General features: G+C 46.4%; 1 protein-coding gene across 1 annotated transcript in view; it reads right to left on the reverse strand.

Moving 5' to 3' along the window:
• LOC135827727 (uncharacterized) overlaps positions 1 to 20,609 on the reverse strand; it is a 118,526-nt gene that overhangs the window by 76,148 nt on the left and 21,769 nt on the right. The window contains exons 3-9 of the mRNA XM_065340176.1: positions 18,348 to 18,416; positions 14,032 to 14,425; positions 11,105 to 11,331; positions 7,288 to 7,494; positions 4,102 to 5,202; positions 3,688 to 3,865; positions 3,335 to 3,395 (exon numbers count right to left, since the gene is read on the reverse strand). Of these exons, the coding sequence (XP_065196248.1) occupies positions 3,335 to 3,395; positions 3,688 to 3,865; positions 4,102 to 5,202; positions 7,288 to 7,494; positions 11,105 to 11,331; positions 14,032 to 14,425; positions 18,348 to 18,416 (2,237 nt within the window). The remainder of the gene's footprint in view (positions 1 to 3,334; positions 3,396 to 3,687; positions 3,866 to 4,101; positions 5,203 to 7,287; positions 7,495 to 11,104; positions 11,332 to 14,031; positions 14,426 to 18,347; positions 18,417 to 20,609) is intronic.

The raw sequence follows: 20,609 nt of genomic DNA on the forward strand, positions 1-20,609 counted from the left end.
CCAAATATTGAGCGGCGGTGATCACTGCTGGTGACATCGATGAAGGCATTGCCCAACTACACCACAGACAGTGCATCTGTCCTGTCCTTGTGCGTCTGGAGGAGCATGACTGAATTTAACCTACTCTGGCCCATTGTGGAGCGGAGATAGGTCTTGATTCTCCGCATTGCTGAGAAGGATCTCTCGCTGATGGCGTTGGTAGCTGGGCTTACCAGAATCAAGCGCACCAGCTTCACAACTTCAAACTGAAGCTGCCTCTGAGATGTGGAGTAGCCCCGCAAGAACTTCAGCACAGACCTAAACGTGACATCGTCATCAGAGTTCAGCTGCGTCTGAAGGAGGGAAAACTGGGTCAGAAGGAGGTTGGAGTCGAGATCCTCGCCGTACAACTCTGTCACTGCATTGAACTCGTCTGTAGCGTCAACCCCTTTGGCACTCTTCAAGAGAAGGTTCTCCATCTGCGTGTATATGGCGTAGCCCTTCTGATTAAACCGGGTCTGGATGGAAGATTTGGCACTGTCAAGCACTTCATAATACAGCTGCCGATAGTGGCCTTCCGGGGAGCTGGGGTGGTATGCTGGCTCATCTCCACCTTCATACCTCTGTGGACGTTTGCGTTTGCGAGGGAACTGCGGTTCAGAGACATCAAACTGGTGACTTTTTGCCACAGTAGCCTCCCAGAACATCGAGAATGAATTCTCTGGTCGCATCTTTGTGATTGTGTCCACCGTCAAACGTGCTATTTTCTGGGCTTCGGCAGCAGACATTGTTGAATTCTGGAGGGAAACAGAAAGGTTGTCACCATGTGCCAGGACAAGACGGGCCAAACTGATTCCAAAGAAGGAGTTGAAAGTCTCCATTTGAGCCTTCGCTCCGATTACGCGAGCACGCACGTCGGGGTCCACACTTCCAGCCAGAACTTCATCCCACAGTTCTTGCAAGACCAGATAGTTATTCAGGATGCTTTGCAGACTCTTGCCTTGCACTGTCCAGCGGGCCGGGCACAGCACACGGAATCCTGGTGTGTCGGGCGAGATCTCACCCTTCAGGGCGTCAAATCGGGCATTCCGTTTTTGCGAGTACTTAATTAACTTGCTGATCTCGCTGGTGACATCGAGGGAATCTCTGGTCAGCACAGTCGTCTTGATGGTGTCGCACATTGCCAGGTTCAGAGAGTGCCCGTAGCAGTGCACAAAAAGAGCCCTTGGCTCTTCATCTCCCAACTGCTTCGCGACACCAGATCTGTGGCCAGCCATATTTGTGGCACCGTCGTAGCATTGGCCTCGGCAACGGTTGAGTCGGTTGGAGGTTGAGTCGCAGCATGCAGTCCCGGATAGCCGCAATGATCGTATCTGCAGATATGTTGTCAATCTGGCACAAACCAACGAAATCTTCATGAGCTTCCAACTCCTGGTCAACCCACCGGAAGCACAACGCCAGCTGTTCCTTGTTAGATACGTCTGCGCACTCATCGGCCATTACGCTGAACACCTCAGCAGTATGGATGGACTTGGCCACATTCCGGAGTATGCTATGCGACATTAGCTGAAGGATTTCGTTCTGGATTTCGGGGGAGTAGTACTTATCCACTCGTTGCTCCAGCCAGGCACGCACCCCGGGAGTATGTAGCTTCTGTAGTTGCAGCAGTTGCATAAAGTTCGACTCTGCATCACCGTGGCCACGCAAGGGAAGACCTTGGTGACCCAAAAACTTCATGTTCTCTAGGATTCTGACGAACATTCGCCGATTCAGGGCTTTCTCCTTGGCATGGGCTTGACTTAGCGCCTCACCAACGTCCGGGACAGTCTGCGGTAGCACAAGCATCACCTGGACAGCGTCGATATGACACAGCGACTTTTCGTGCCGGCGGAACCCCTCCGTGGCATCTTTCCAATTCTTGAAGCCCTTAGAAATGAAGGCCGAGTCCTTCGATGGCGCTTTCAGCTTCCCTTGCTGATCAGCAAAGGAACACAAATGGCAGGTCACAGAATCCGTCGACTCGTCGTAGTGCAACCAGTTGAGTTTGCCCGAAACTTCGCTTTGGAAAAGCAAAGTTCCGAGGCTGATGAGCCTCCATGGTGTCCACACAAGCAGCAATCAGAGAGGAAAAAGAAACACAACTATGAGAATTATTTGGAAAAAGTGGAACACAAAAAGCAGCGGATAAGCGAAGGCGTACAAGCGAAAAGCGTCCGGGGATGTGCATCACACAGTGTACATGGTCGTAGGCCATACCGGTAGCCCTATAATTATGCACTTACACTCGCATGTGTTACGCGTAGGGCTCCCTGGTGCAAGCCAGGAAGTCGTACGACCCCCTACGACTCCCTGGTGTAGGCCATGCAGCCTTGCAGGGCCTTCAAAAAAACGTGGTCGGGCGAAAAAGTGGTCATGTCAAGCAGTGTAGGGAAATTCTTGCCACTGCCTACTGACCAGTACTTTGGCCGAGTGGTTGTGGGCTTGCCTGCGAATCCCAAGATTCTGAGTTCAAGACCAGTGCTGACACCAGTGAGCGTGTACTGTGTTAACAAATGCTGTGATGGAAGCGCGAAGCACTTTACATGCAGTTAACTGCTCTGCGTACCATGGTCAACTGGCTACTCACTACACTGTATTCGTAGTGAGGGTAACATAGATGCAGCTAACGAGGTTTGCACCTTGTCAGGCATTGCTTGTGATACTTACTAAGTTACCCTCGCTGTCACGTGCTGCATCTGCCACCCTGGTATCTCAGGCATGGTGGTGGCCTTGTACAAGCAAAACTTCCTAAACTGGTTGTGTTTCTCAACACAATTGCAAAGGCGGTTTGGTTGCGTATCTGCGATCTTTACTTTCTTCTGCTTATGTACTTCAAATAGGGAAGGGTGTTTTAAAGAGGATCTGGTAACTACACAGCTCAATAAGACATTTCTGCTTTCTAGGGATGACGACACCGACACATGAAAATACCACATGAAAAGACTACATGAAAAGAGCACATGCAAAGGCGTCAGATGCCGCTTTTTTACGGATGGAAAGGAAAATTCAGATCCACAATTTACAGTAAATGGGCAAAGGTGAAAACCCACTTTCTGCATCAACGTTGCCCTGTTTTCCAGACCTCGTGTTCCCAACTCACTGTGGTGTACAGCACAGTTGAAACAATTCTCTTCAAGTCAGGACTTGATCATGATACATTTAGCTATCATTGCACAATCATGGTCTGAGATCTCACTCAATGGGCCGGCCTGACTCATTATGTTGGAAATGGTGCAGTACATTTCACTGAACTTTACCTAGGACTGATTCAACGGTTCTATACTTCATTGTTGAGCAATTCAGGAGAAGAACTTACAGTGGTGAAGTGGATAGGAAAATTCCACAGCTGCCATCAGCAGCGTGATGCTCAGCATGGCCTGATACATTCAACAGGAAAAAACAGAAAACAGATTTTAAAACTATCCCTGTCTCTGTGCAGAAGTATTCGATTATAGGAATGGGTACCAGTCATGTGTGCAGTATCCACAGAGAAAAATATTCTCTTTTTTCGTATAGAATCCCATGCAAACAGAAGTTCTCTTTGAGACCTGAGCAAGCCCATAGATCAAGTTGTGTTGCAAGATAGTGTGAAGTAGACATTTGCACACAAGTAAACTAACACTAGCATACAAGGAGCACACATGCTGTATTGAGCACATTCAACTTTACCAGCAGCATCTTGGCGAGCAGCAGTGGACTGACTGGCTTGATCAGAGTGTGACTGGCTGCCAGAAGAAATGCTCTCTGCCGAGTCTGATTGAACAGCGGAGGCAGTAGCTCCGGCGGAGACCGGCTGGACGGCTTGCACCCGACGCTTCCGGAATATGTCCGGGAAATCGGTGGCCAGCTGCAGTGTGGAGAGTAACAAATATACAAACAAGCAACAAACATGGCTCTGATATCAACATCAGCTAGTGTCAATATCATCCACACCACTGAGAGTGAAATCAATGAGAGGTACACGGCCGAGAATACATTGTGCATTACGTAATGGTAGGTGAGAGGCAGAGAGAGAGAGTGACTGAGGGAGACTGAGAGAGAGACTGAGAGAGAGGGGCGTGCGCAACAGGCCATCACACTCACCAGTTCTTCATGCTGCCGTAGCACCTTGCAGATCTTTGCAAAGCGCTTGGCGTTCGGTGATTTCACTAGCAGCTGGTGAAGCTTGGTCGAAGTGTGATGGTAGTCGGTAACTGCCCAGCTGTGGACCAATTCTGCTGCAGCGCGTAGATGATTACTGTGCCCACGTGATGAAGATGATGATGTAAGGCCCAGGCAGGTGGCTAGTGCGGGCAGGTCGGACTCACCAAGGCTTTCTCGGATGGACTCGAAGGACTGTGCAGAGAGCAGTGAAGCATGGTTGACCGGCCATTCGAGAAGAAGCGGGGCACGATCAACGTAACTGTGGCTAGTGGAGAGATGAACCTTTGTTGCTACGGATGATCGGACTTCCTTTGCATCGTACACAGCGAAATCAAACTTGTCGCTTGGCTCGTGGAGGTGCTGACGAATCGAAGCAGAGCTGATGATGCTTGTGGAGTAGCTAGTGCCCGGGCTATACTGTGCTGCCAGGTCACCAAACACCTTGCGCAACAGAGCCAGCAGACAATAGCCATCTAGCGTATCTTCAACGGGCGCATGGACAACAGCGACAGCTTGGCGCAGGCTGTCCGTGACGGAGATGCAACCACGGGCTGTAGAATGGACTGGAGCCACTACCACCAGATTCTTCCAGAGCTCAGCAGGAATGCCGTGAAGCTCGTGGAAATAGGCGTACAGCTCTGTCTGTAGCCGGATAACAAGAGCAGTGGAGAAGCAGTGCTGAGTCGTGAAAGAGACTCCTGCGCACGCCGACCGAGATGATGAATCTTTCTTGGCCAGTGAGCCGAGGCAGTTGTCAGCGGTCGGAAGGCGGCTGGGTGCCAGGATCCTTTCTTTCTCCTGGAGCAACACACCTAGTTGTATCACCATCTGCAGCAGCAGAGGGCCCTGACCTTCTGCTCCCTCGCAGCTGTTAAGCTTGCCAAGGACTTCCTGGACCTTCGCAACACCATCTATGAAGTGCAGCATATCTTCGTCATCAAGCCCAGGTGGTGCGAAAATGAGACCAATGACCTTGGAGAGCAACCAGTTGGGTCGGTTAACAATGATGTCGTCCAGCTCAGGGGATGAGAAAGAAACAATCTAGAAACAAAAACACGATATGCAAACCCATACACACAGCAACACACATAGTTGTAAGCCGATGCACTGTACATGCCCAAATATGGATGCAAACACATTCCACACGCATGCGCAGACAGAAGGATAGTAAAAAGGCCAAATACCTCCAAAATAAAACATAACAAAGCAAGTCAACCAGCCAATCCTCGACGTGTCATGACAGCACATTTCGCCTGACCCCACATTGAGAGACAATGCGATACTGTTAAATGAACCATCCTAAGTTTTAAAGAAATGGATGTAAGGGACACGGGTAGAGATGCCCTGGCTTGAGTTGCGCGGAAATCAGTGCCGTATCCTCTCATGGACACAAATACTACCCTCTGGTGCCAGCCAAAGCAGGACTAGGCAGCACATCCTAATAGAAACTCACTGTTGAAGATCAACCCATCAAAGGTGCAAAGCACAATGCACCCGTTGTCAATCATCTCTTTAACAGCCTAAAGCCAGCAATCTGTAGGTGATATCCCCTGCTGTCAAGCCCCAGCTAGCCATACTGTGCACAGCAACACACTAAACCTGTTCCACAATTTTCACTTCACCTTGAAGTTTCCAGAAGCCTTACACTTACTAGTACAGTTGAACATCGATTATCCGACCACCTCTGGGCAGACAACTGTCAGGCGGTGTTCATATAAGGCAAATGTTCCGGATAATAAAAAACTGTCACTCACACACTTTCAGTGGTTATTACTAGCCGCACGACCCTTTTTACTTTTTACTTTTCAAAATTTTCGTATTTTTTGAATGGCTCACTACATGCACAGTGCGTACTCTACGGCACGTGCGCCCAAAAAAACTGTTACGGATAATCGAATGGTCGGATAGTCGATGTGCGGATAATCGATGTTCAACTGTATCGGTGTATAGCTGGTCTACCACTGAATAATAGATAATAAACTACAGCTAATGGCAGGATGGGCATCGTAATGTTCTAGATATGGGCTTTAAAAGAAGTAGAAACAAATCAAACCGGTTGCATCTTTCCCTCAAACCAACGAACAAGAACAAATCTAGTTTAGGGGTGGTTGCAAACGTTTTTTTGTTGTTCCTGAGACGAGCATCATTCGTTGGAGGGGTTGGGGGGGGGGGGCAAAAATCGCAAGTCGACCGACACTAGGGTCAATTCATCGGAAACTGTCCCGCTGGCTTTTGAAAGTTCGATCTGGGCCGTATTGAGGATCAAAACCCCACTTTAAATCTCAAGAATCTCATTCTTGGTTTGGGATTTGCTTCTCCACATACTTTGCCATGCCATACCTGTCAAAATTTTGTATACCTAGCTGAATTTCTTTTAATGGATACGAGCTAAGACACTTTCTGACTGTATAAAGTATCATGTTACAGTGATGGAGAGTTACTCTCGTATCCATAATGTCTTTTTCCTTTCTACATTTATTTCTGGCTCAACATCCGAGTTTCAAATTGCACACCTGATCAGCCGTCACGAGCCATACGGCGAAACGTACGTCGTGTGAAACAACTTGTTTTGTAGTCAACTAGTCCATCACAATGTCATGCATGACGAGAACTGTAGGAGTTTGGCTTTCGGCTTGTTCAATTCGTTTTCGAAAAGCTTCCCATTTCTTTACTTATCTTTGATATTTTATGACCCACCCAAGCTGGGTGGTGTGCTGCTTTGCTGCTTCGAATTGTAGTTAGACCGCTTTGTCAAATATCGTATGGGTCTCGTCATCGTCCAGTAACAATCGACATTCTTTGTTCCGTTGGGACTGTAGTTTTTGCTCGTTTTCGTCCCGCTTGCCTTCCCCTCTTTTGTCTTTTCGTAACCTTGAACCTTCCAAGTTGGAATACATAATTATACATGCATGCAATTTTCCTCATCCAGCATAGCAAGCTGCGTTTGTTTCATAGGGAGTGGAGGGTGTGCGAGTAAGAAATGAGCAATGTTCATTTCAGGGACGATAAAACACTCTTGCAACGACCCCTTAGAGATGTACATGACACACATGACATACATCATAACATGAAATACATCTACTGCAAGTAAATTGAAATTACTCTATCTGCAGAGTATGTACATACCAGCCCATACGCATTGAGGATCTTGCGATACCGACGGATTTGTTCGGTGTAGATGCTGTCTTCATCGTCATCATACTCTACGTTGCTAGCAGCATAAAGCTGTCGAGAGAACTCCCGACTTGTTGAGAATGGCTCTCGGATGTTGTCATGCAGTTGTGCCAGTACTTCCTCTGCCTGCCCGAGCACTTTGGGTTGCTTGGGAGATTTCTGAACATGCACATCAACACAGTGGGTAAAGTACTCTCTGTTCACAAACATGATTAAACATTTTATCGTTAATGACGTATGTATACGTCACTGAGAACGAACACAATCCACTAATGACGTACTTCCTCCGTAAGCAAAACTTCATTGCATATTTACAGTTCAGTATATAGCATTTTATGGCTACAAACACACTTTGAAAAGTGGAAAACACAGCAGCATATGAGGGATTAGTTATTTACAGATGTCATACAGCTCGTTTCAAAGCAGTCCAGCTTCACTCTTTGTCTGAATCTCATGACGACTCCATGATGATATCGTGTCTGCATCCGCGCTGACTTTCGTTTTTGTTCCGCAGCTTTTACAAATTGCCAAAACACTAGAAATCGCCAAGTTCTTTGCCCGAATTGTGAGCTTGACGACCTCCACAGTGGCGCTGTTAGTTGTTGTCTCTGCCACTCTCCAGAATGCCGTGATGGAAAGAGGCATACAGACACAGCCAAACGCTCCTCATCTTGGCAACGGGGTATTCATGCCAACATGTTTCCACAGCTTGCAGAAGCTTCTTTCTGGTTTCCTTCGTCACAAGTGACAAGTCTGCCTGCAGGCTGTGGAAGAATACCAAGTCGTCCGAGTTGAGATTGGGACTTTGAGTCGGCTGAATGGCAACCCAAATGTCAAACCCTTTTGCTTTCCCCTGCGCTGCTAACACACGTGCATTGATTTTGGCTGCGTGCGGACGTGCACCATCGTGCTGGTATGGCATGCAGTGGCTGGCCGAATTCTTCGAGCAGCGCATCTTTTAAACTGTTTCTCATTTTCGCACTTCGGTGTCGTCTGGGCCTGGATAGGGTTGTGTTCTGGTGCCGATTTTCGAAAGAACACCACACATATATGTATATTATATCGGGCCTGATTGGAAATTTTTATTTTCATTGCTATTAGGTTCGGCCTCATTTCCTCTGTGCTGCGTTGATGCGTTCACAAAGAACGAAACACTGTCCGCAGATTGAGCATTTCGCTCCTGCTCTTGTAGTAGTTGAGCACTCTCATGTGGGGTAGTGCCTTTGCTGTTTGCATTACGCAGAGCTCACTGACTTGTCAGTTTGAGCACTCCGTGGCAAGGTACGTTCGGGCTTGATTGGAAATTTTTATTTTCATTGCTATCAGGCTCAGCCTCATTTCCTCTGTGCTGCGCTGATGAGTTCACAAAGAACGAAACAGCATGCTGCCCGCAGATTGAGTGTATAATTATTATATTTTATACTTTTTTTAAACTTTTGATTAAGTTTTCCATCAGCCCGATTGGTATTGTTGCTAACGGCTTTTGTTTTTGTCACTCCTGTCAGTTAATTGTATTGTATTACTCTTCAGACATCAATCCTGAATGGCGTAAGCGAAAGTGGCACCCCGCCACCTTCGTGGACATGCGTTTAATAATGTTGAGTGACTCATCTATCAGGTCGCTACAGCCAGAAGAAACGTACAAATACCACGGTTTCCTTGAAGCTGGAGGTGTTGACCATTCAAATATGAAGACGAAAATCCTGCAGGAGTACAAGTGGCGTGTGCGACGAGTACTCCGCGCAGCTCTAAACGGCCACAACATCATCACAGCCATCAACACCTGGATTGTGGCTTTGATATGGTATAGTGCTGCTATCTTGGCATGCATGCAAGACGAGTTGAAATCTGCTGACCGAAGAACGCGCAAGCTTATGACCATGCATGGAGCTCTCCATCCACGCGCTGATGTAGCCAGTATGTACGTCAGTCGCAAGGAGGGTGGACATGGTTTGCAAAATATTCATGATGATGTCACAATGGAGAAAAGCAATCTGCAGCGTTATGTGCATCAGTCAGATAAGGAGCTCCTGAAGGTGGCTGCGCCCATTCTGTGGCCACATCTGAATGCCCCACCAGACTCCTCACAGGTAGTGAAGTGTCGCTTCAAAAAGAACACCTCTTGTCGTGGACCCAGAAACCCGTGCATGGACAGTTTGTCCGGCAAAAAGAAAAACTGACCAAGGAGAACACCTGGAACTGGCTGACAAAGGCTGGTCTCAAGAAGACCACAGAGAGACTGATCACTGCGGCACAAGACCAGGCCTTAGAAACTAACCTGCTCAAGGCCCAAATCTTCTATCAGGGCAGACAGAAGCCCCCTGTGTCGAATGTCTGGGAAGGCAGGCGAGTCGGTTGCCCTTATCCTATGCGAGTGTTCGAAGCTCGCTGGAAGGGATTACTTCAAGCGTCAAAATCGGCTGGCCTCTCTGGACCACTGGTCGCTCTGTCGTGTACATGGGATACCATGTGAAGACAAGTACTACAAGCACCACTGTGATCCGGTGCTTGAGCATACCAAGACTAGTGTAACAGTACAAGAGCATCCTGCACCCGAGGATAATGTGCCTGAAGCTAGAGATACTTCAGACTCCAAAATCTCTCCACAGGACAAGAAGATCAAGATTCTGTGGGATTTCACCATCCGGTGCGATCGCTTCACTAAGCACCGACGGACTGATATTGTTCTGGTTGATGGACCTGCCAAGAAGGCCCTGATCATTGACATTGCTGTGGCTGGTGATCCACGCGTTGTTGAAAAGGACATTGAGAAACGTGCCAAGTATCAAATTCTTGCTCGCGAAATCCATCGACTATGGCAAGTTGAGACTCCGATTGTTCCTGTGGTAGTTGGGACTTAGGGCACGTTTCCAAACAGTTGCCAGGATATCTTGACACAATCGGTATCACCAGCTACTGTTCTATGTCTGAATTGCAAAAGAACGCTCTCCTTGGCTCGGCAGCTATCCTGCATAAGGTCCTTGCTTTGTTATTTAATATCCATATTTATTATGATGCATGGCCCCACCTTTGGCTGCTGGTTTCTAGCTTGGTGGGTGCCTATCTCTAGCCTTCGGCCGAGTGCTCATGGATAATTGGATCATTCAAAGGATCAGACGGGGAAGTGAACTGCCTAAAAGGATAAAACATCACCAGACCCCCAGGACCTTGTCCTGGTGGCTGAGTACATCAGACTCACAGCCACACGCTCTTGGACCAAAAATCACTTTCGCTGATCCATATTTTCCCTCGTGTCAGGCCATGATCCAGGCACTATCCCTGCAGCTTGCCACTTTCTATGCCGGACATTATTTTGTGAAGGTCATTCTTGGAACATCGTATAAGGTTGCTTTCCAGTTTGAATAGTTCTTTCATAACCAAATCCATGGCACAATTCACGGGAGAGGTGCAAGTGCGGATGACCACAAATGATTATAAACTCTGTCTAATGCACTGGTGTGCATTGCAGTTCTATCTCTGTCTCTCTTTAACTCCCACCTCACTCCCTGTCTCCCTAACTCTTTCTCTCCATCGATCTGTCCATCTTTCTCTTCATCTCTTTCTGCCTTTCTTTCTCTCATTCTCTTCTCTCTTGTTTTTTCTCTTTCTCTTTCTCGTTCTCATTTTCTATCTCTTTATCCTTCTCCCTCTTTTTCTCCATCTTTCCATCTTTGCCTCTCCCTACCACACTTTATCTTTCCTGATCCCTTTACTATCCCCTAGTTTCTCCACTAGTAGTAATTGAAATCTGGTTTACAGTTTTACTTACGCTCAGGATATCTCTGCAGACCTCAGAAAGTTTGACTCTCAAGCGATCGAAGTCTGCGTCATTGACGGTGGCATTGATAGCAAAGCGTCCTCGAAAGTGGAGTTTATCACCAAACTCCTTCTCGACACTACTATAGCTTGTGGCAAGCTTTGCAGCAAGTTTTCCATGATCCTCTCTCTTGATCTCGTCGCGGAAGGTCGCAATGATCATGACATTGAACGGCTGGTCTGTATTTGCAACAACAAGAGATGGGAAACGCAAACAAAAATATATATAATTATATTTGTGGTGAGGAGATTTGAGGAAAGGTTTGAGATTGGAGGAAAGGTGATTTTAAGCAACACACTCTCCGCAATATCATAGTATGCAGCTAACAAATTGGTCAAAAGAGTGTTTTAAAGCAATTGTGCTCATGCTACTTCAAATGAATTGGCGACCGATAGTACGTACTAGGGTTTTATGAGCGGCCTCGAATATATATATCTCGTGAGTGAGGATGGAACCATGCCTGACCTCCATGTGTTCGGTCTCGGGCTGAGAACCTTGGTAATCTACTGGAGAAGTGGCTGCACAGGCCAGGCAGAAGTGTGCGCTGCTGTTTCTGCAACAAATGAAGAAGAAGCAGCTAATGCCGACCAGGCTGATTTAATTATCAGATCTCTGAGGAGAAAAGTCTGGAGATGGAGAAGATAGATGCGAGTTCTCTGAATGTTTCCGAAAATCTTGGGCTCCATCGGGCATAGACAATTTTGGTATGGACATAGCTTATTTCGGACGTTGCTCAATTGGAGAAGAGAGCAGAATATTTGAACCACGGGCACGGCTCTTTCATTCAAGGCTCTCAACACTAAAGGATCTGAACATTTTCGATCCAGAAGCTGTTTGTTGTTTCTCACTTGTCAGTTGTGGACTCATTGTTCCAGCAAAGATGAGGCGGGAATATTCCATGCCCTAAAATAAAATAATTAATTTCTTTCTCAAACACAAAGCTCACTTTCCCTGCCTGCATGTATGTGCACGTGACAAGTCTGTGGACTTGTGTCACGTGATTCATGTAGCACGACAGTCCGGGTGTCCAGTAGACTGGTAGTGGTACATAACTTTATGCACAGACCATAGTGCTCTGTGTGGTAAAACTGTTAACCACTGCACACACACAGCGTGAAAAGTCCAACTCTGGAAAGTTCGGAATAACTTGAAGATTAGTATAATGTCCACTATCCGTGCACGCGCCCATGTGCCATGTATCGACACTCTTATCTCATTTGCTAGACCACCTCCGTGTGAACATGCATGGGCAAAAGGAAAGACCCAGTACATGGGGCAGTGCATGTTCAGCTTGATGTGCAGTAACAATTCGTTAGTACAGTGTACAGTGTAGTGCACAGCACTTGTGAATTAAACTGTTTGTTTTTTACGGCTGAGCGTAGCGAAAGAGTACAAAAAACGTACTTTTTTCACTCAAAAATATTTTCGTGCATTTGCTCTTGTTCTGCGCAACTCCGTTGAACCTGCCATCGTGGTCTTTGTTTTTCCTTGTGGTAGTTGAAGTTGCCCGCCCACCCACCCTGGTTTCAGGGGAGTCATCCGCTCTTCTCCTTGACAATCTATGCCTATGTGTGTGGCTTGTGATTACGACATACACCGGTTATTGCATACCATTTCTTGCTATCTCTATTCTTGGGTCCGACTGGCAGCGGGGCAGGAATTAATGAAATAGAAAGGTTTTTTGGCCGAAAGGCGTGTTTTTCCTCTAGCCCGGTTGAGCGGTCGCGGCTAGGAATGTAGGGAGTCATTGTTTTTCAGGCGCTCCCCTGCTGCCCAGTCACCCATGCTCACCACTGGCCATGCTGTTTCACTTGATTTCACGGCCTTTTCTCCCGCTTGCTGGCGGTTCTTTGATGAATTTAGATGTTTTTCGGCTATTTATCTATTATGTGGCTGCGAGTGTGGTTTTTTGCTTCTACTCATTTCTGGAAAACCACCACGGTCGTGAGTGTGATTGCTCTGGTAGACCACTACCCCATGTACTGAACAGTCGCTTTGTGAGTGAAAAACTATTTGTTCATGTGAAAAACAGTCTGATTTCACGTATCCAAAATATCGCCGGGACCACATACGCTCCCGGGCCCATATTGACGCACATGTGCTCGACCTTCACCAATGTTTCAACCCAAGGACTTATTACAGGCATTTACCATGGACAGAGGGATGAATATCTAGGGCTGAGTCTGGTAGCATGTTTCTTCAGGGATTTTCTTGGGTAGTTTTCCACGGGTAGCACGGATACCCTATTGGGTAATGTTTCCATGGTGACAGCACAATGCACTCCTTCCCTTACACACTGGATATACATGCAGAGTACTATATGAATTTGTACATGTGCACTGTACATGATGCCATCAGCGACTTCGGGTTTTCAGGTACTATTCTGTACCCGTCTACACGAGATCCTCACGGGCGTCATGGGTATCCGACTACCCACGCACACCACTATGAATAACACACACACACGTAAACACACACACACACACACACACCTGCATGCACACACACACACACATACCTGCATGCACACACACACACAGTGCCCTCCCTGCACCAGTATACAGAATCAAACACATACCCCAATCATTCATTCATTCATGTACTGTCGTGGACATGGAAATCCGGTCACACATCTAGCGGCCCCAGGGCACTCGCCATGCGGCCGTGGACAAGCGGTACACACATGCATTTATGCCCTGCAGAGCGCTGGTCGTATCGGATCAACACGTGCACTGTACGCAGCGTTCTGTTCGCGCTGAGGGCGCCGGCCCCGGTCAATCAACTGAATTTCCATGTCTGCTACAGTGCATGCCGACATACGGATCAACAGACACAAACAAAATTTCACAAAAATGCATTTGATAAAATATCGCACTGACCTGATGTTACCGATGGTGGCTTCCGGCTCAAAAACCGACCAACTGTGGTGGTTATTCTTGTTGTAATCCGTTTCTCGTCCCATTTACTATTGACAACAGCAAGACCGAGGCTTGGTACTGATGTGGATAGGCAGAAAATGTCGTGTGTGGCTGAAAACGCGTCCTGCCCAGCGAGATCTTTTATACGCAAATGCTGACCAAGATTATCAGTGAAGTTGGACATCTGGATGCCTCGGGTTCGTTTTGAGTCGTTTGATGTGCCGTTGTTTCCTTCTTCTCTCAATGTCGTGATCAGTGTGGATTTCCCTACAAGTTGTTCCCCGCTAACTAGAACAACTAGAGTGTTAGCGTCCTCTTGGCCTTCGGAATAAAATTCCTCCAGCTGAAGGTAAGTCTGCGTATATATAACACACACAAGAACAACAATTTTAAAAAGAAAAGGGGGTTCATCAACTTACAACCGCTCTATGCAGTTGCTATTCTCACTTGGCTCATGCGCTGGATGAAAATTCTTTATCAGTGACATCGAAAAAATTATGACGTTTCAGGCCACTCATTGTGCATAACATTAGCAATTGAATAGAGCGGTTGTCAGTTGATAAACTCCCTTTTCTTTATAATGCAGTTGTGTGAAGTCCACCATCTACCTTAGTAAAGAAAAACCATTACTGGATATAAGTGTTGAAAGCAATTTTTCCTAAGGGTTGGTTGACATAAGCAAAATCGGCGCCAAAAGACATCGCAAGACATCGGCGGTGAGCGAGATCCCGATCCGTTGCGCATACGGTTCGAGTTCCAAATCTACTACAAAGTATTACAGAATGTGTCCAAATGCTATGACAGGTTTGCCAATTGAAGCTTGAATTCTTTGTGTCTTCAGTAGTTTGAAACTCGGATGTTGAGCCATAAATAAATGTGGAAGAGAAAAGGACATATGGATACGAGTTAAGAGTAACTCTCCATCACTGTAACATGATACTATATACAGTCAGAAAGTGCAATAACTAGGCACAAAACTGACAGAGTACTGAAACATTCGACGTCCTGACACCTAGCTTCAACACATCTCCGTAGCGCTAACCGACAGCCTTCCAACTTGGAAGGTTCAAGGTTATGGAAAAGACCAAAGAGGGGAAGGCAAGCGCAACGAAAACGAGCAAAAGCCACAGTCGTAACGGAACAAAGAATGTCGATTGTTACTGGACGATGACGAGACCAGTACGATATTTGACAAAGCGGTCTAACTACAATTCGAAGCAGCAAAGCAGCACACCACCCAACTTGGGTGGGTCATAAATATCAAAGATAAGTAAAGAAAGGGAAGCTTTGCGAAAACGAATTGTACAAGCCGAAAGCCAAACTTCTACAGTACTCCTCATGCATGACATTGTGATGGACTAGTTGACTACAAAACAAGTTGTTTCACACGACGTACGTTTCGCCGTATGGTTCGTGACGGCTCATCAGGTGTGCAATTTGAAACTCGGATGTTGAGCCATAAATAAATGTGGAAGAGAAAAGGACATTTAGTGCTCAACATCCGAGTTTCAAATTGCACACCTGATGAGCCGTCACGAACCATACGGCGAAACGTACGTCGTGTGAAACAACTTGTTTTGTAGTCAACTAGTCCATCACAATGTCATGCATGAGGAGTACTGTAGGAGTTTGGCTTTCGGCTTGTACAATTCGTTTTCGCAAAGCTTCCCTTTCTTTACTTATCTTTGATATTTATGACCCACCCAAGTTGGGTGGTGTGCTGCTTTGCTGCTTCGAATTGTAGTTAGACCGCTTTGTCAAATATTGTACTGGTCTCGTCATCGTCCAGTAACAATCGACATTCTTTGTTCCGTTACGACTGTGGCTTTTGCTCGTTTTCGTTGCGCTTGCCTTCCCCTCTTTGGTCTTTTCCATAACCTTGAACCTTCCAAGTTGGAAGGCTGTCGGTTAGCGCTACGGAGATGTGTTGAAGCTAGGTGTCAGGACGTCGAATGTTTCAGTACTCTGTCAGTTTTGTGCCTAGTTATTGCACTTTCTGACTGTATATAGTATCATGTTACAGTGATGGAGAGTTACTCTTAACTCGTATCCATATGTCCTTTTCTCTTCCACATTTATTTATGGCTCAACATCCGAGTTTCAAATTGCACACCTGATGAGCCGTCACGAACCATACGGCGAAACGTACGTCGTGTGAAACAACTTGTTTTGTAGTCAACTAGTCCATCACAATGTCATGCATGAGGAGTACTGTAGGAGTTTGGCTTTCGGCTTGTACAATTCGTTTTCGCAAAGCTTCCCTTTCTTTACTTATCTTTGATATTTATGACCCACCCAAGTTGGGTGGTGTGCTGCTTTGCTGCTTCGAATTGTAGTTAGACCGCTTTGTCAAATATCGTACTGGTCTCGTCATCGTCCAGTAACAATCGACATTCTTTGTTCCGTTACGACTGTGGCTTTTGCTCGTTTTCGTTGCGCTTGCCTTCCCCTCTTTGGTCTTTTCCATAACCTTGAACCTTCCAAGTTGGAAGGCTGTCGGTTAGCGCTACGGAGATGTGTTGAAGCTAGGTGTCAGGACGTCGAATGTTTCAGTACTCTGTCAGTTTTGTGCCTAGTTATTGCACTTTCTGACTGTATATAGTATCATGTTACAGTGATGGAGAGTTACTCTTAACTCGTATCCATATGTCCTTTTCTCTTCAGTAGTTCAAGGTCTTTTGGTGATGGCCACTGGTTGCTACATTTTCTTGCAGTCTAGTAAGCTATGGTTTCGAAATTCTGCATGCAAACGTTGATGAAGTCACAAGAACTTGCCAATGTATCCATCGTATTAATTGTTTCAGTTGTATTTGTCTTATAAGCTGCACAACAGTCAAGCAGATCATCCGAAAAGGACGGGTTGGTATGCTGACTTATTTGCCACCTTGAAGCGATTACAAGAATGGCGAACGAACCTCGTCCCTAGCTTAATTTAGGTCGAGCCTTCGTTTGAAATTTTGACAAAGTCTGGCTTCCAGCAGCCGACGATCACCGGCGCAAACGGTTCACAAACCACTTTTGGTCAAAATCGTACGGGATCAGTGCCGGGGCAGATCGCAAGAGTTGTGCACCGTCCAACTTTGCGGGCGGTCCCTTGCGATATTTTACTGTATGATTTTGTTACGACTGCACTGGTTCACATAATCGTAATGCGCTGGGAGAGGTTGCAAGAGGCCCATTCCCGTTAACTCCCGGCGCGTACCGGCGATATGTGAACCAACCCTAAACAGCTGGGAAGATAATAATGCTCCATAGTTGGTAGTGTTCATCTGTTTGACAGTAAAGTATGCGAGGAGAACATTTCTTAAGTGATGATGTATTTTTGTATAAGTCGGACAATATAAATGAGAAGATCAGCTTGTACATATGATATATTGGTCTTTCGGCAAGCTGCATGCACAGCACACATGTACTTGCCTGAATTTAAGCACAAGCAGGAAATGAATCTATGAAGATTCTTGCTGCTTTCAACACTAGGGAGGTGGACATCGAAAAAATGAGTTGCTGATAGCTTTGTGAAACGTATTGAAAATCCAGACGGTATTTTACCATATGCACGGATTGAAAACGAAACTTTCTCCTTTTTAACAATTATTATGTGCATAACACCAGAGAATGACCTCAATTGTCACGATACTCTCCATAGCAACCTGATACTTGCAATACTCAGTATGACGGATAATAATGTCTTTACCTAGAGCTCGGATGTTGAGCCAAATATAATCATGGAAAAATAAAGAAAGGAAAACATTCTACAAGTTATGACCAACTGTCCAACAGTGAAACCAGATAATTTAACGTCATCAAGTGCGACTACAGGGCACAAAGCCGAAAAGGAGTATTGAGACATTCAATGACCTGACACCTAGCTCTAACACATCTGAGATGTGCAAACCAACAACCTTCCAACTTGGGAGGCTCAGGTAAGGAAATATAGAAAGAGGGGAAGGAAAGCGCAACGGAGATGAGCACGGACTTCGTCCCACGGCAACAAAGAACTCCGAACGTTACTGAATGAAGACGAGACCAGTAAGACAATTGTACATACCAGTATTACAACAACTCGACGATGCAAAGTAACTGACCACCCAAATTGGGACGTTCAAGTTTATAAGGTAAACATGGAAGGGGAAGCTGAGTTTTCTTTGTCAGTTTTTTAGCTAAGTACTCCTTGTCAGTTTTGTGCCCTTTTGTCACACTTCCTGACGGTATAACATCTGGTTAAATCTGTAGACAGCTAGTCATAACTCGTAACATGTTGTGCTTTCTCTACTTACACGAATAAATCGACGGTTGTGAGTATCAGCAGTCGGCTTGTCAGCGGCATGTCGCACAATTTCCATGACCTACATTGCCAATAGAACACACAGGAAAAACCATGACAGTTGTACAAGTAGGAATAGGGAAGAGGACAGGTGGTTGCTAGAGAATCGTCAGTAGAGAAACAGGGTTGCAGTGAAGTGAGGTGCCATTAAAGCCGGTCACGGACAAGGTAGCATGAGTAGAAAGAATACTTCTCTTTGTGGTTATTAACTTAATATGTATCTAATATTGCACGATTAACGAGGTCAATAGATGAAGCACAGAACGAGTAAAAAAACGAGGTCTCCCGAGGTCTTTTAGGACATCTATATTTCATATATTGACCGACTATGAGGGCAATACTAGATTTATAAAAAAGGTTTCAGAGCAGACTCTCTCTTCCCATTCACTCTGCAAACTCGAACTCGGGTTCACGTCCATTGTGGCTAGAATTGTTCCCTCTGGCGCTTTCATATCTGGGCATATAGTGCGAATATGATGGAGAGCATCGCTGGTATTGGTTAAATGCGCGGGGAGGAATTCCAGTAATTGATGTAGTATGCGCCCTAGAACAATCGAGATTCCTGTAACTGGACTATCACAAGCGGAAACTACTGGGCGGAGGGGCAAATTTTGCTTATGGTCTTTGGGCAGGCCGTAAAACTCTGGAAATCTCGTTTCACTCGGTATTATCGACTTCAGTACATCACCGTCCATGTTCTGACAATGAATCTTCAGGATACTTTTCACTTTCTCCTCATATGCGTTGATGGTGAGGTCAATATTCTTGTACATGGTGCTATCGGATAGAAGATTCCCTGCTTTCTCCAAGTAAACTTTCTGCCTCATAGCCACAAGCTTCTTACTCTTATCTGATGGCTTGATGACTGTGTTTGGGTCGTGGCGAATTCTTGTCAGCTCCTCGCGCTCTTCTCGAGTTATATTGGGCTTGGACGGCTTATGGCTGTCAAATGCTGCTACAATCTCATCCTTGAAATTGGCGAGCTTCCTCTCTTCGTCTGGGCTCATCTTCGGAGGTTGCACGAACCCAGCGCGACAAACACCTCGTGAAGCTCCAGGTAGCAGCGTGAGTCAGAGTCGCTCATGGAGTTGTGCTAAACAGACGTTGAGAGCCAGTATAGCTATTTGCAACGCTGTCACCTCCAACAACTGGAAACAACTGGAAACAAGCTGGAAACTGGAAGCTGGAAACAACTGGAAACAAGCAACAACTGGAAAGCAGCTGGAAACTGGAAGCTGGAAATAAAGTGTCTCTGTAAGTTTGTATCCCTGGTGATGGGTTTTCCTGGAGAGCAGTTTATGAGTGGTGCTTTTCAGGCACAATCTTCCTCAGCCTACTCAAGCTCAACTGATGAGGGGTGAATTCCCCGAAACACTGTGTATTGAGCAGGGAGTGATGCTTTCTTGCAGGTTTGCCGAGTGGAAGGTGCGACGTGCTTCTCGTGTGCTTCGGATGGCAGTCGTGAGTCAGTCAAGTGTCAAGTTCGGCAAAAGCGTGTGTTCCTAGTTGGAACAATCAACTTCATGACTATTATCGCCGAAATCGCAACTTCTAAGTTCGTATAATTATCATTGATAAATATGGTGGTAAAGACACACCTGGCCATATGGTGGTAAAGACACACCGGGCAATATGGTGGTAAAGACACACCTGGCAATATGGTGGTAAAGACACACCTGGCAATATGGCGGTAAACACACGCCTGCCCACACACGCTTTCTAGGCTGCAAAGTTCTGGCACAGAACTCTCCTTCTCACCACCACCACCATCAGTTCGCGCCTGGCGCCTGGTCGATGCATGGTTGGCGGTATCCGGAATAGCAGGCTGGTACATCAAGTAGCGCATGGCACATACATGATGACACAGCAACGACATAGCTCGAATGCGACGTACGTTTCGTCCCCGCTGGACTCATCAGGCAATCTTCTTCTTGGATGTCTTCATACGGAGCTTGACTCCGGAGAATGAAGTTCAAGACACCACTGCAGCTGTAATTATGGTTGATAAATATGGTGGTAAAGACACACCTGGCAATATGGCGGTAAACACACGCCTGCCCACACACGCTCTGTAGGCTGCAATGTTCTGGCACAGAGCTCTCCTTCTCACCACCACCACCATCAGTTCGCGCCTGGCGCCTGGTCGATGCATGGCTAGCGGTATCCGACATAGCAGGCTGGTACATCAAGTAGCGCATGGCACATAGATGATGAC

The sequence above is a fragment of the Sycon ciliatum genome, chromosome 11 (genome assembly GCF_964019385.1).
Source record: "Sycon ciliatum chromosome 11, ocSycCili1.1, whole genome shotgun sequence".
Classification (NCBI taxonomy): Eukaryota; Metazoa; Porifera; class Calcarea; order Leucosolenida; family Sycettidae; genus Sycon; species Sycon ciliatum.